Source organism: Archocentrus centrarchus, chromosome 7 (assembly GCF_007364275.1).
Source record: "Archocentrus centrarchus isolate MPI-CPG fArcCen1 chromosome 7, fArcCen1, whole genome shotgun sequence".
NCBI lineage: Eukaryota > Metazoa > Chordata > Actinopteri > Cichliformes > Cichlidae > Archocentrus > Archocentrus centrarchus.
Window position 1 is genome coordinate 11,722,480 of NC_044352.1, and position 14,395 is coordinate 11,736,874.

The 14,395-nt window shown below is 39.9% G+C and overlaps 1 protein-coding gene across 2 annotated transcripts in view; it reads left to right on the forward strand.

Annotated features, from left to right (window-relative positions):
- The window catches only part of pacsin1a (protein kinase C and casein kinase substrate in neurons 1a), a 35,993-nt gene that overhangs the window by 17,957 nt on the left and 3,641 nt on the right, over positions 1-14,395 (forward strand). The window contains exons 1-9 of one of the 2 annotated variants that reach the window (XM_030734804.1): positions 1,450-1,681; positions 5,732-5,861; positions 8,877-9,033; positions 9,179-9,414; positions 10,099-10,254; positions 10,609-10,784; positions 12,595-12,715; positions 12,822-12,928; positions 13,680-13,876. In XM_030734804.1, coding sequence (XP_030590664.1) covers positions 5,802-5,861; positions 8,877-9,033; positions 9,179-9,414; positions 10,099-10,254; positions 10,609-10,784; positions 12,595-12,715; positions 12,822-12,928; positions 13,680-13,876 — 1,210 coding nt within the window. In that variant the 5' untranslated portion in view covers positions 1,450-1,681; positions 5,732-5,801. Of the gene's footprint in view, positions 1-1,449; positions 1,682-5,731; positions 5,862-8,876; positions 9,034-9,178; positions 9,415-10,098; positions 10,255-10,608; positions 10,785-12,594; positions 12,716-12,821; positions 12,929-13,679; positions 13,877-14,395 lie in introns of those variants that run through there. The other variant, XM_030734805.1, reaches the window with a different exon arrangement.

The window sequence follows — 14,395 nt, forward strand, 5'->3', positions numbered from 1 at the left end:
TTCTTTAATTCTCGTGAAAGCAGTTTATACTTATCAAGTACCGGCAGTACTCAGGTGTGTTATGCTACTGTAAACAGGAGTGCTGAGCCATAGGGTGCCAGCAGTGCATTTGTAAAGAACTTCATGAAAACAATCCTGAAATACGCCAATCAAGAATATAGCGAAGTGAATAACACTTAATATCTATTCATCAAGGCATCTGTTAGTGGGTGGGATATATTAGGGAGCAAGTGAACATTTTGTCCTCAAAGTTGATGTGCTAGAAGCAGGAAAAATGGACAAGGGTAAGGATTTGAACGAGTTTGACAAGGGCCAAATTGCTAGACTGGCTGGACTTGTGGGGTGTTCCCAGTCTGCAGTGGTCTGTATCGATCAAAAGTGGTCCAAGGAAGGAACAGTGGTGAACCAGCAACAGGGTCATGGGCAGCCAAGGCTCATTGATGCACGTGGGGAGCAAAGGCTGACCCATGTGGTCCAATCCAACATACTGTAGCTCAAATTGCCAAAAAAGTTAATACTGATTCTGATAGAAAGGTGCATTGCAATTTGTCGTGTAGGGGGCTGCATAGCTACAGACAAGTCGGGGTGCCCATGCTAACCCCTGTTACATGCCGAAACCACCTCCAATGAGCACATGAGCATCAGAACTGGACCACGGAGCAATGGAAGAAGGTAGACTGATTTGATGAATCACGCTTTCTCTTACATCACATGGACGGCCGGGTGTGTGTTCATCACTTACCTGGGGAACACCTAGTACCAGGATGCATCATGGGAAGAAGGCAAGCAGCTGGATGAGCTGGGCAATGCTGGGAAACCATGGGTCCTGCCATCAATGTGGATGTTGCTTTGACATGTACCACCTACCTAAGCATTGTTGCAGACCATGTACACCCTTTCATGGAAATGGTATTCCCTGATGGCTGTAGCTTCTTTCAGGTGGATAATGCACCCTGTCACAAAGCACAAATGGTTCAGGAATGGTTTGAGGAGCACAACACTGAGTTTGATGTGTTGACTTGGCCAGAGCATCTGTGGGATGTGCTGGACAAACAAGTCTGATCCATGGAGGTCCTACCTCACAACCTATAGGACTTAAAGGATCTGTTGCCAACTGCTTGGTGCCAGATACCACAGCACACCTTCAGGGGTCTAGTGGAGTCCATGCCTCGACAGGTCAGGGCTGTTTCGGTAGTAACACATTGGGGACCAACACAAAATTAGGCAAGTGGTCATCCTTGATCAGTGTATGTAGAGTCTCACAGTAGTGCTATTCTGTTGGTATATGGTAGATTGTGATATATTGCAGTTTCATGTCAATATTAAATTCTTCTTCACACTCTTTCTGTCTCACTTGTCTTACCCGCCTCTTTGCTCTTCTTCCTGGTGAACTCCCTCCCCCTCTAAAGCCATTCAAATGGTACACTGCAGGATTATCCCTTAGCCTCTGAGACACGCTGCTTTGGTCAGACTTATCGTCCTCTCTGGGTTTACTTTGGCCACAGAGGTCAAAGCTGCAGAAATAAAATTTGCAACATATCATTTATCATTTGAAGTACCGACTGCAAAGGACACATTTGGACTGCAGTTTAAGGATTGTGCCGTTTAAAGGAGTTGTGCTCAATTTCAAATTTGGGAATTTCTTTTTCTTTTTTCTTTTGCAGTGATGGAGTCAAACATGGTAAGTGAATGTGCAGAAGAAGTGGTAGTTGCTAGCAAATATACTGAAGTTTGGATTGTAGTACTCAGTTATGTCCTTTTTTCTGTCTGCAATCATAAGAGGCGATTACGGAAAGTATTGCTTTGACAGCATTTTTTACAGTGTGTGGGTTGTTTGTGATTTTCAGTTCCAAATGGATTTGCACAGAACAACCATTTGTGTGCTCCTTTGAGTGTTAAGTTATTATGCAGGCCTTTGTCATTACTCACTACCATCTGTACCAAACTTAATGTGCTACAGTTTTTTCTGTGACATTCCTACCAGTTAAATCACAGGGGAATGAGAGGTGTGTTCGCAGTCACTCAGGTGGATTAACCTCAATAACTGGAGTATAAGCCCCTCCGTCTCTTGGGACACACAGCACTCTCTCAGAGTGGACCAAAACTGTGACTTTTCTGTCATGTGTTCTCTTTGTGCTGCTGGACCTTTTAAGCTTGGGCTGATGGCATGTGCTTAGGTTTGCCAGTATCAGTGATGGATCGCTGTATTTATTTATTTTTAAATAAATAATCTCACTTCAAAGTTCTTTTTTATCATATATATATTATAAACCATGCCTCAGACATATCTGATTACAGTGAAGCTTGTGATTGTCTTGAGGAATCTGTGAACATGCTTGTAGAATTACCTCTAATATTTTCTCATCATTAACATTGCGTAACATTGATCCGAGGGATCCAGGTTTGGCTAAACTTGTATCAGTTGTGTTATGAGGTGGGACACTGCTGTTATGCCAGAGCTTAACTGGCTTTGATGTCACTAGGTATTGTAGTCACTTATGCCAAGGCTTATTGGGTGATTTGGCTGTGGGACAGGTAGCTGGACCAATGGTGTTTCTCAGTTGCTGGGATTATGAACTGCTACTTTAGGGCTGCTTAACTTTCTAGCTGCATGAGGTTGTCTTGCATCATATAGTTGACTATTTACAGTGGATGGATTTCACTGCACTGCACTTTACTACATATATAAAGACATATTTGAATTTTTATTCAGAAACTGAGGCCTACCCTCCTCTTGTGTTCATATATGCATGCATGCATAATATGAGTATGAATCCCCTAAGTGAACCTTAAATGTACTGATTTCTGGATTTTGTTATCTTTCAGAGTCAGTTAAATTAAATTTTATTTATATAGCACCAAATCACAACAAACAGTCGCTTCAAGGCACTGTATATTGTAAGGTAAAGACCCTACAATAATTACAGAGAAAACCTAACAGTCAAAACAACCCCCTATGAGAAAACACTTCGCAACAGTGGGAAGGAAAAACTCCCTTTTAACAGGAAGAATCCTCCAGCAGAACCAGGCTCATGGAGGGGCAGTCATTTGCCAGGCTAACTGTTACCTAGCTGTTCCCATTTCAGCCCATGTTCCCATTTACCATAAGTTAAAGTAAGCCAAGCTAAGGGCATGAGCTAATGTTTCATATTTGGTAAGATTTGATCAGTCTTCTCATTTCTCGACAAGAGAGCTCATAATTTCTAAAGATAAAGAGAAGGGGTATTATGGGAGATTGAGTTCCTTTTTTCAGCAGAGGTCAGAGAGGTAATTGGTGTCTTTTCATTGTCTTTAAACAGCATTCAGTGAAGTTGGGTGTGGCTGCCATTTATTTTAAAAGACTGAAAGTTCTTATGTCTGTTGAGTGTGGTTGGTATTTTTCTCTGTGTCACATGGATTGAGAGAAAGGGATCCTGTCCTCAATTTTGAGAAGTGGGTTACTGAGGGTATTACCCTGCTGATCACACTTTCTATAAAAGGTGCTGCAAGGTGTACAATATCATAGGAACAGGGTAAGTGGAACTTTACACTCCTGTTCCACATTCCTGTAAGTAATGGATCAGTTTTGACCACTCCCATCCACTTAAAGTCAGTAACTGAAATAAAGCAGATTCAAATTTAAAATGTCCTCTTTAAAAAAAAAAAAAAAAACACATTGAACACATTTTGCATGTCAGTGTGTTATAAGCTTTTCCTGTCTTATTTCTCACAGTTTGTTCCCCATTCTAAGGCACACACAATAAATTACAGCACTGACTAAAAAGGCTTATTGGTGGCAGTGGTGTAAGCAGCAAGAATATGTTTTGAATTTTTTTCTTTCACTTCTTGACCTTGGATGGGAGGGTACTAATAGATATATAATGCATCTATCTTGCTTTGGCTCCACTGTGTGGGTTTATAATGATAGTCTGTAGGTCTACAGGTTCTTTGAATCAGAAAAAAAAACATCTCTCTATTTCTTTGTGTTCAAATAAACTGTTTTCCCTTAACAGTATAACTATAGTATGCGCAGTTGTGAACTGTGTCACTCACTCAAACAGAAAACATTGAATCTTTTTTAATCCTTAGAGCTACTGCTACACAAGAGAAAATGAATGATCTAGGAAAAAAAATTCTGACTGCAGCTGAAAGACTTGAGTTGTCTTCAATTCAGTCTGTGACAGTAAAATAGCTAAATCTTAGAATAGCTCTTTGGTATTTTGCACCAGCAGAGAGTACACTCTTGATAACAGTCAATGAATGAAAGCCTTGACTGTTGAAGAGCCTCAAAGACAGAATCAATCACACAGGGTGCAAATGAGTTGCTGAACTCCCTGATAATGTGTTCATGAGCAGACTCTCTGAAAAAAAAAAACAACAACAACAAAAGTTGCTACTGATAATACTTTCCCTGTATGAACTGACCTTGTGGTTTCAAGCCTCTTATTCTTCTCACAGGGAAAATTATGTTGTTTATGTTGATCGTACAGAAAGTGAGGTCAGGCCAGTTCAAGCTGAGCCAAATACAGAAAGCTATTTTTCATGACTCATTCCAGGGATGAAGGTTGTTACAGGAATTAATTTGTACTTGACTGCAGAAGGAGGTTGAAGGATGAAGCATGAAGGGCTATGGTACTATTTGAACAAAATATTCCTTGTGATGCAGCCAGCTGCAGAGCGCTGAGTCAGTTTATAATCTGAAATGGCCACGAGTCATCCCTCATCAGCACTGACCTCTACCTAGCATGCCTAACCATCACTCAGTTTGGACTAAGCAGACTAAGAATCAATTAATCACACCCTTCCTTAATAATAATTTACAAAACTCCTTATCGGTTTAATTAAAAGTGTTAGTAGAGTTAAAAGTTGTATTTTGCTCTGCTGGACCATGTACAGAATTAGATCATAATTAAATCCACTGTAATTATAAAGACCAAGAAACCATGGCAGGCATGACTATAAATTTCATTGTCATACTGGTTGTTGCACTGCTATGAAGAACTCTCTGTCAAGGGAAAGGCATTAGTCATGAGGACAAAATGGATTAGACTTCAGAGTTCAATACCAATATAATGGCCAGTAGTTTCTTCTGTTTGCACCTCTGTGGTAGGGTATTGAGCGCATGTCAAACAAATAAATATAAATCACCTTAAATACTTGATGAAATCCAGGAGGAACTGTGTTATGTAGACCTTACTAAGTAATCAGCGAATAAACAGCATAATTAAAGGACATGTTTAGCTGTATAAATAGGAGTGTTGATCTTGTTTCAGTGTATTTGTTTCCATTCTATTTTAGGGCATTAGTTACATGATTCTATCACAAGGTGCATTTCCAGGCAGCTGAACTTTTGTAACTATGGATGTGTACTGCGTGTGTGTGTTTGTGTGCGTGTCAGCAATTTCTCAGATTTAATGTGTCAAAAGGATGAGGGTTTTTGCTGTGGAAGGATTCAGCTGTGTGATGTTCCAGTCTCTGTGATGTCTTTTCTAGGACACACCAATCTTCTCATTCCTCAGGGCACGGTGCTGCATGCATGGCGGAGAAGACTATTTTTACCTCATTATTATAAACACCTCAAATAGAAACCCTCACCCTGAAAGATTCTTTTGAGTTACTAGGAAAAAGTTGTTGCATCTGTGTTACACAGAGTCCAGCTTTGCCAGTATTTTTAACTAAAGTTTTCGCTGATTTTGTGTAGTTTTGTAATGTTACTGTCTCTGATTGTTGTTTTTCTCGTTGCCTCTTTCAGTGCATGAGGAACCCAGCTCTTCTGCAGAGGACAGGTTTAGTCATTGAAGTGCTTTGTTTCAACCAGGAAAATGTCTGGCTCCTACGATGAATGTGCAGGTGCTGACGACACCATGGACAGCTTCTGGGAGGTACAGATGCCATCATGTCTGTTCTTACGGATTTTCAAGCTGTAAAAAAAAAAAAAAAAAAAACTTCTCACCCTCCATTTCTATTGATTTGGCTCCTGAAATTAAGCAAAGCCATCAGTGAAATCATGGAATAGAGATTATTGTTCTTAGAAGTAACAACTTCATATCCATCTTAATGAGGCTTTTATATCCATATGATGTCCAGCCCCACTGAGAGTCACTTTTGCTGATATGTTCAAAAGTGTAGGGGTCCACTTTAAAGGAGGTTTGATGCTGTAGTACCAGGAATCAAATTAGACTTTCTTACATCTGCCTATCAAATTCTGCCTTTGTTTTTCACTTTGATTTTTGCCATCTAATGAGCTGGAAGTGCACCTACCAGAATTCTCACAGTGCTCAAAATAAAGGCAAATTTACCTCACACGTGGTATGAGGCAAAGTAAGACAGGTTTATTTATGAAGCTTTCAGCTCAAGGAAATTCAAACTGGCATGTTTAAGACAATACGCAAAGACAAGATGTCAAACAAGGAAAAATAAACCAAAGAGGTAAATAATATAAAAGGCTTATTTGCATTTTTTGCACGGCTGACTTGTGTGGTTTTTGTTTTCTCTTGCTCCAAAGGGCATCATAAACATTTCCTCTTTATGAAAAGAAAAACATTCTTTAAATAAAGCAGTATATATGAAATTTTGAATATTGGGCACAAAGTCAGTGGATGAATGTTAACGACATTACCGGATTTCCTTGTGGCCAGTTTCATAATAACTTTTTTTTGAAAATCTAAGGATTTAATATGAATCTGCAAGAAGTACTTCTTCAATAAAGTGTTTTTTTCCAATTTGACTCTAATAGTACTGTAAATGCATTGTAAATCATATTTGCTTTAGATCATATAAGTTGTGTTAAGGGTTGCAGTTAGGCAAGTAATGGTTGTGTGCCCTACTGGAAACACAACCGTGTGTGTGTGTGTGTGTGTGTGTGTGTGTGTGTGTGTGTGTGTGTGTGTGTGTGTGTGTGTGTGTGTGTGTGTGTGTGTGTGTGTGTGCATACACATTGGACCCCCCCCAAATTAGCGATAATGAATTCCCAGAGTACAGAGTCTTCTTTGTATCATGGCTCTTAGCCACAGAGACTCCAACAAAGAGCCTCAGTCATCAGTCACTGTGAGGCAGCCTTTCACCACATGCACCTGCCTATACTAGCAACACAGCTGAGGTCAGTTTACGGTTTATAAATTCCAGGAAAAAATGCTGTATTCTCATGTTTTGTCATCAGAAAGGTTTGTGTTTTATCCACACACAACCACAGAATGGCATTACAACAGCACAAACACAAGGGCTCAGGTGTGTTTTCATGTGCACAACCAGTACACCGACGTGTTGTTGTTGGTGTGACTTGGCAAACTGTCACATAGAGCAAAACTCATACCGTTAAACACCTGTCTCATGGCCTCCCTGCAGCACTCATCTCAAACAGTAACCAAACATGCATGTTCATGTCAGGACCAATCAGAGCGCATCTCTCCAGCCAGCAAACAGATCAGAGATGCACTCCATGATCTGTGTTGGTATTATGCTGTATATAACTATGTATTTATACCTATACACACACAGTCTGCCATATTTCTGTCTTTACTTTGTCATCTATCCCTGAGTATCTGACTGCATTACACCTCGCAAGAGGATTAAAGCAGCTACCCACACACATACACACACTAACACACATTCATCCGCACACACAAACTCAAACCCATGTCATTGCATAACTACACATGCACAGGCACGGGTAAACCCCTCTCCCTTCATCATGCACCATGAGCACACCCGCCTGCAGGCACAAAAGAGGCGGAGTCACTCGGTCTGGCCCTGCTTTTTTAAGGTAGCCCCAGTTAAGGGGGTGAGATGTAAAAGAAAATGCAGTAGAATCATTTTGACAAAAAAAACCCTCTTAATTCTGATGTGTTTGCCTGAGTATCATAACAGCTTTGATATTTTTTAATCAAGTAATTAAGTTGGCTGGAGCTGCTTTCTGCTTGGATTTAAAATGTGCATACAATTATGAAGTAGCATAGTGTATAATGCAATAAATGAAACATACTCAGTTCCCAGTTCATTAGTTAAACTGTGTGTTAAAACATCACTTTTGCAATGCACTCTATTCTTAAGCTAATCTTCAGTATTTTTGCAAACAGTTTCAGAGAGATGTATTTTATTGTCATTGTGCAGAAATCGTGTGGCACTGTGGAACTATACTACTATATTATTACAAGGAGATGGGATTCTGTAACTCTGCCCACTCCTGCTGATTTGTTTCAAATACAAAAAGTTGTAAATTTCTACTGTCTGAGAACTTTCTGGTTTGTGGTTTTCCCAAAATAGACAAAGAAAAGCATTTTTTATGTCAATGAGGTTATGAATGTGAGGTGTAATTAATTAGCTAAGAGCATTTTCTTTTCCCTTTAAGACAATATATCAAGTTTCCAAATTAAAGGACATACCGTGATGCTATTTGGATTTGCTGTAGCTTCTATATTTAATGCTGCCAACGCATTTTGATGATTGCTGTGCTGGGTTTATAAACTGTACATAAAAGATGGATGCAGCTACTGTGTCATCGCCGATTGGCTTTATAAGCCAGACGTGACCCTGTTTGGATGGCAGGGTGGAGTGCATCTGGTTAGGCAGCAAGCTTGGATAGTTACTTGCATTCCTAGACTGTGTGGGTGCTTTGCAAAGATGACCGTTTGAGGAAGTGCACCTGCTTTTCTTTTCACCTTATAGGCTGCTGCTTCACATGACTGTATTCACAGTCATACTGCAATCTCTAACTCTATTATAATCATAATGATAACAATTTTTTTCACTGTACAGATCTATAAAATGTTTCATATTATGATATACTTCAATTAGTCTCAGTAGTATAAAAATTGCCCAAGTTTTGTATATTTGCATGTTTGCTATATTTTACAGCAAATTAGTTGCAAGTCCCTTCATTTATCTCTCTCCGTTCTCAGGTGGGGAACTACAAACGTGCTGTCAAGAGATTTGATGATGGCCATCGGCTCTGCAATGATCTTATGGGCTGCCTGCAGGAGCGTGCCAAGATAGAGAAAGCCTATGGCGATCAGCTAACTGCCTGGTCAAAGAGATGGAGACAACTCATTGAGAAAGGTCAGCTTTTGGTGAAGTTTCAACAAGATAATAAGACAGTATGCATCCTTTCAGTTTGATGTTTGGTCTATTTGAAAATTTACTGAGTAATATTATCCTGAAATTTTGTTTGGAATCAAATAAAATAATTTAATCCAACTCGCAGGTCCACAGTATGGCTCTGTGGAGAGGGCCTGGTTGGCTGTGATGACTGAGGCAGAGAAAGTGAGCGAGCTGCACCAAGACGTGAAGAACAACCTTCTTAATGAAGATGTTGAAAAAGTGAAGAACTGGCAGAAAGAAGCGTATCATAAGCAAATGATTGGAGGCTTCAAAGAGGCCAAGGAGGCAGAGGAAGGCTTCAAGAAGGCCCAGAAACCATGGGCCAAAAAGCTCAAGGAGGTGAGGCAGATGAGGACAAATTTTTTTTTTTTTGAGTAACAGGACGGTGGTAACAGGAATATCTGTCCATCCATCACTCATAATTGTAATAGGATGCAATATAAGTGGTAGACATTACTGGTAGGGTTTACTTGTTATTAATTAAGTTAAAATGATCCCCTTTCCATAACAATTTTCACAATATATCAGTTGAAGAGTGTAAATAGAGTGAAAAGGATCACTTGGCTCTACAGCTATCTTCAGCCTTAAAATATTGAGTTTTAGCAGCTCATCTTGAAACCTTATTGTTCTAGTACGTTTGAATAAAGTGATTTTTGACATTAGCAGGCAGCTGCTTTCAGTGAAAAGGATCTAATCACTGAAAAGTTCCTGGCACAATTTGGGTCCAGCTACCTGAGGCCAGTTCTTAATCAGGATCAAATACTGGTTTGACTGAAGATTAATTTGATACCTGTACTTTGATACTGGGGAAAAATTACATATATCATACAATTCACTAGTGATTTGGAGCAGCCTACATAGAACAATATAGCTTTGGTCCTTGATACAAAGCCATTACATTATTTATATAGTTATACTGTACATAGTGATTAAGGTCATTTCCATCCTTGTGTTCCTTTAATCAAACCATCAGATCATGTACTGTATCTGTGTTACTAACAATGCCCGTGTTTGACTCTACAGATGGAGGCAGCTAAGAAAACATACCACATGGCCTGCAAGGAGGAGAAGCTGGCTGCAGCCCGAGAGGCCAATGGCAAGACTGAAGCTTCTGTCACACCAGACCAGCAGAAGAAACTCCACGAGAAAGTGGACAAATGCAAACAGGATGTGCAGAAGGTAAGAACCTTAAAGTGGGTCTGTTATGCTTTTCCTGATTTTCTGACCAAAAGTTTCAGAATAATTAGGTCAGCAAATGTGCGAGTAATCCCTATGAGCCAGGCTTCAAACTACTGTTTTAGACAGTTCATTTCTATTCTTGGATCTGCCTGATGTCAAAAAGAGGGGAGCTCTGGTTCTGTGAGCAGCCCCATGCCACTGCTGTTCAAAGGTTCTCTTTGCAAGGAGCAGCCAATCAAAAGGAAGTTACAGACCCTGCATGGACTGATGAGCTGTGCAAGGCCCAGTATAAGATTATTCTCAACTGCTTATTGCCCATAGATGACTCACTGTGTTTTCTCTTGTCTGTTGCAGGCTAAAGAAAAGTATGAGAAGTCTCTGGAGGAACTAAGCAAGTGCACTCCACAATACATGGAGAGTATGGAGCAGGTGTTTGACCAGTGCCAGCAGCATGAAGTCAAAAGGCTGACCTTCCTCAAGGAGGCCTTGCTGGATATCAAACGCCACCTTAACCTCACCGAGAACCAAAGGTTAGTCAGAATGGAAGACGGGAGGGATTTTTTTTTTTTAAGGTTTCACAGAGCTGCTGGTTTGAGACTATGTGAACTCTGCAGTTTGGCTCAGCTCATATTTCTTTTTTGTTTGTTTGTTTTTGGTGTGTTATTTATTTATGAATGACTTCAGCCATTGAAACTGTCATTATATAGACTTTATTTCTATCCGGTGTGGACACATGTAACATAGGCAATGAATCCTTAAAACACAGTTTTACTTGTAATCAAAAGTAGTCGCACTAAATACAAATTTATATTAAATTAGTCTGATTCGTCTTGTGTCACATTCGAGACAGTTCACTGCAAATTGATTAATTTCAGCAGACACCTAAACCAGGCGTGTGTTTTTCATTAGTTTTCAGACTCACAGTGCTAATTAACCAATGATTCAGTCAGTGGCATTGCTGACAAACTGAAATTTATTCAAGAGTGGATGCTTGTCATATTCTTTTCTTTTAATGCTGCATTTAGTAAACAGAGCCATGAAATATGGCAAAGTGATTTTCAGGTTTAATTATTCACCTTTGATTTGATTTTTTTTTCTAGCATTTTTGCTCCTTTCCCAGCTATCGAGCCTATCCCAGCTGTTGTTGGGAGAGAAGCATGGTCCACTATTTTCATTATTTTATACAAATATTATGGGCTGCGATTACTTGATGTGTGCAATGCAGTCTGGCTCGATGTTGTAAACTGGTTGCACTCAAGAGCTAAGGTTACAAAGTTTCTCTTTCTTAAAGACCAAATTATACAAAGCATGAAAAATACTACAATGCATGGCATTTGCTTGTAATTTCCAGTCAGAAGGAAACAAAAAAATTTTTATTAGTCTTCACAGTTTTCCCAACAATAGTAAGAGATAATAAGAAAAGGAGAGAGAAGCCAGAAAATGCTTGTGGAGGACAGCTTCCAAAAGACCTGTGGTTGTGTTCTCAGTGCTTCTCTCTAGATGAATCAACTAGAAGAGGTCAAAAGCAACAACTAAAACCAAATGTGTGCCTACTAGCTTCGCCACCATGCAGTCTGAACACTCTCAGATAGCACGTTAAAGTCACTTTAGGAAAAAGGCAGGGTAGGCAGTAAACCCTCACTCTGATTGCAAACCAGCAGTCGTGACCCTGATTGCAAGAGAAGTGATGATTTGCCGCTTCAGTCAACTCAGCAATCTGTAGAAGTTCAGTCTTCTCCTACTAAGACTGACACAGCTGCTCAGATGGATATAGATGCAGCTAAATAGCGACCAGCAGATATTTACACATGTGAACGTGAAATGAACTGGGATGAAAAATGAAGCAGAGGAGGAGTTTATGCTAAATATTTAAATTACTGTTAGTAGAACACATTTTATCATAAAGCAATAGTTTGATCCATAGGCTTGCCTCAAATAGCTGCCCGCACACTTTTGCCACTTTTGCTAAAAAATATTCTTAAATAGTTTTGTAACCCATATGTGTTGAAATATGACCCCAGACAGACTGGTTTATCCTGTATTTAGAGGCACAAAGCTGCAGGGTGATTGTTCTCTTTTTAGTCCATTACACGTTGCCATGGTTTGGCAATATAAACACCAACGCCCTGCTACAAAATAGGGTAAATATTTCCTCTGTGGAGAACTCCAGCTTCACCCGAAAATTCAGGGAGACACTTCAGTCCTGTCATGACCCAATATTGGATCTCTTTCAACCTAGAATTTGAACTACACTGCTGGTTCTGATGCCAAATTGGCAGCACCCGCAGGTCCCTTCTGGCACTTTCATTGTCACTATTTGTTCCATTTTCCTCTCTTCAGCTATGCCACAACATACAGAGAACTGGAGCGCACGATCTTGGCTGCAAACACACAAGAGGATCTGAAGTGGTTCAGCAACAACCACGGCCCAGGAATGCACATGAACTGGCCCACATTTGAGGTGCAACACCAAGCCATCAAACGAATACATGTATAACATCTCTGCTCTTTATTTCCTGCATTACTTTGTTCTGCTTTCATGTGTTTCTTTTCTCGCTCCTCACCAGGAGTACAACCCAGACCAGGCTGCAGCTCCTCCAAAGAAGAAGAAACCAGACGGAGCCCCACCCACTCCTAGCACTGACCATGTGGCTCCACCTGGTGACCGTAGCAGGTTAGTTCGAGAGATGTTCTAGTGTAGTTTACAGTCACATTGACGCTCACTCTAGACTATGTAAAATTGTATTTTTGAGTCTAATGTAGCAATATGATTGTGAGATGTGACTAATAATTATTCTTAATTTTATTTAAAATTTTTAGCTTTTGTAAACAAAAATTAAATCAATATGTTTATGTGTATCTATGTGTAGTGGACCTGATTGTATTGGGGCCTCTTGGCCAGGTCATATTTGTAAATGAGAACATTTTACCTGGTAAAATAAAGGTTTTTAAAAAAAAATCTCATGTGAATGCTAAAACCACCAGTGTATTAGGCTTTTTTCAATATTTTCAGATTTTTGGACTTCATAATCTACTACTTTAACACATATTAATTTTGGCTTCATGTGTCCCTAAATGATATATTTCAAGTTTCAGCTAAAAATACCAAATAGATTTTTTTTTTTTTGCACTATGCCTTTATACCTCTGGTTATGGCCTTAGTTCTAACAGTTTGTAGCTTTAAATCAAACTGGGACGGCTGCTGCACACCGACCCTTTCAGGAATAGGTCTGTGTTCACTCTTCTAGCAACAAGCCTAATACTGACTCTCAGCCTTTTGGACAGTCATTAAGGTCTGCGGTAGACAGCTCATGCCCAATATTTGCAAACAGGATCAGTTTATTGTTGGTTCTGACCTGTTTGTGAGATTTGTTGACAAAATCGATAAACATCAAATTTCACCCTCCATTTTCTCTTTCCTCCAGTGTGAGCAGCTATGATAGGAACCAAGCTTATTCGACTGAGTGGTCTGATGATGAGCAGCCTGCTGCATACTCAGGCAATGAGAACGGTGGGAATGGCAATTCATTTGAAGATGATTCCAGCACTGGAAGAGGGGTACGCGTGCGTGCTCTCTATGACTATGATGGCCAGGAGCAGGATGAACTCTCTTTTAAAGCAGGTAAATATTCCATGACAGATTTTGCCAATCATCATGCCATTCAGCTCAAGTGTACCTTGAGCTGAATGGCTGAATGAAACTACAACAAAAATACAGTTAAATTATTTATGTGCCATGGAAGCAGAAGATTTCAGATAGGGCGACAAGCTGTAGCTTAATGCAGGTGGTCAAAAGCAGCAATTTGGCCTAATTTCTATTTTAAAGCTCCTTCCTCCATAGAAAATAGCAATGATGAGTCTGTAATAGCCACATGGAAAACAAATTACAGGCGCTTGCTAACACTTTGCAGAAGCTCTTTGGGAAATAGTCCAAAACAGTGCTCTAGAGCCATTACAGTGACAACACTAACAATTTAAAGGCAAGCTCTAAACAGAAGAATAACTACTAAAGAAGCCGCAGCTGTGCATCTTCATCTTGCTCTCCCCGCTGCATCCATATTTTTACCGCACTGCGAGTGAAGTTTCTTTATTCGCTGTCCCCTGATAGAAAAACAAAATACTGAAACACAGCGACATCCCA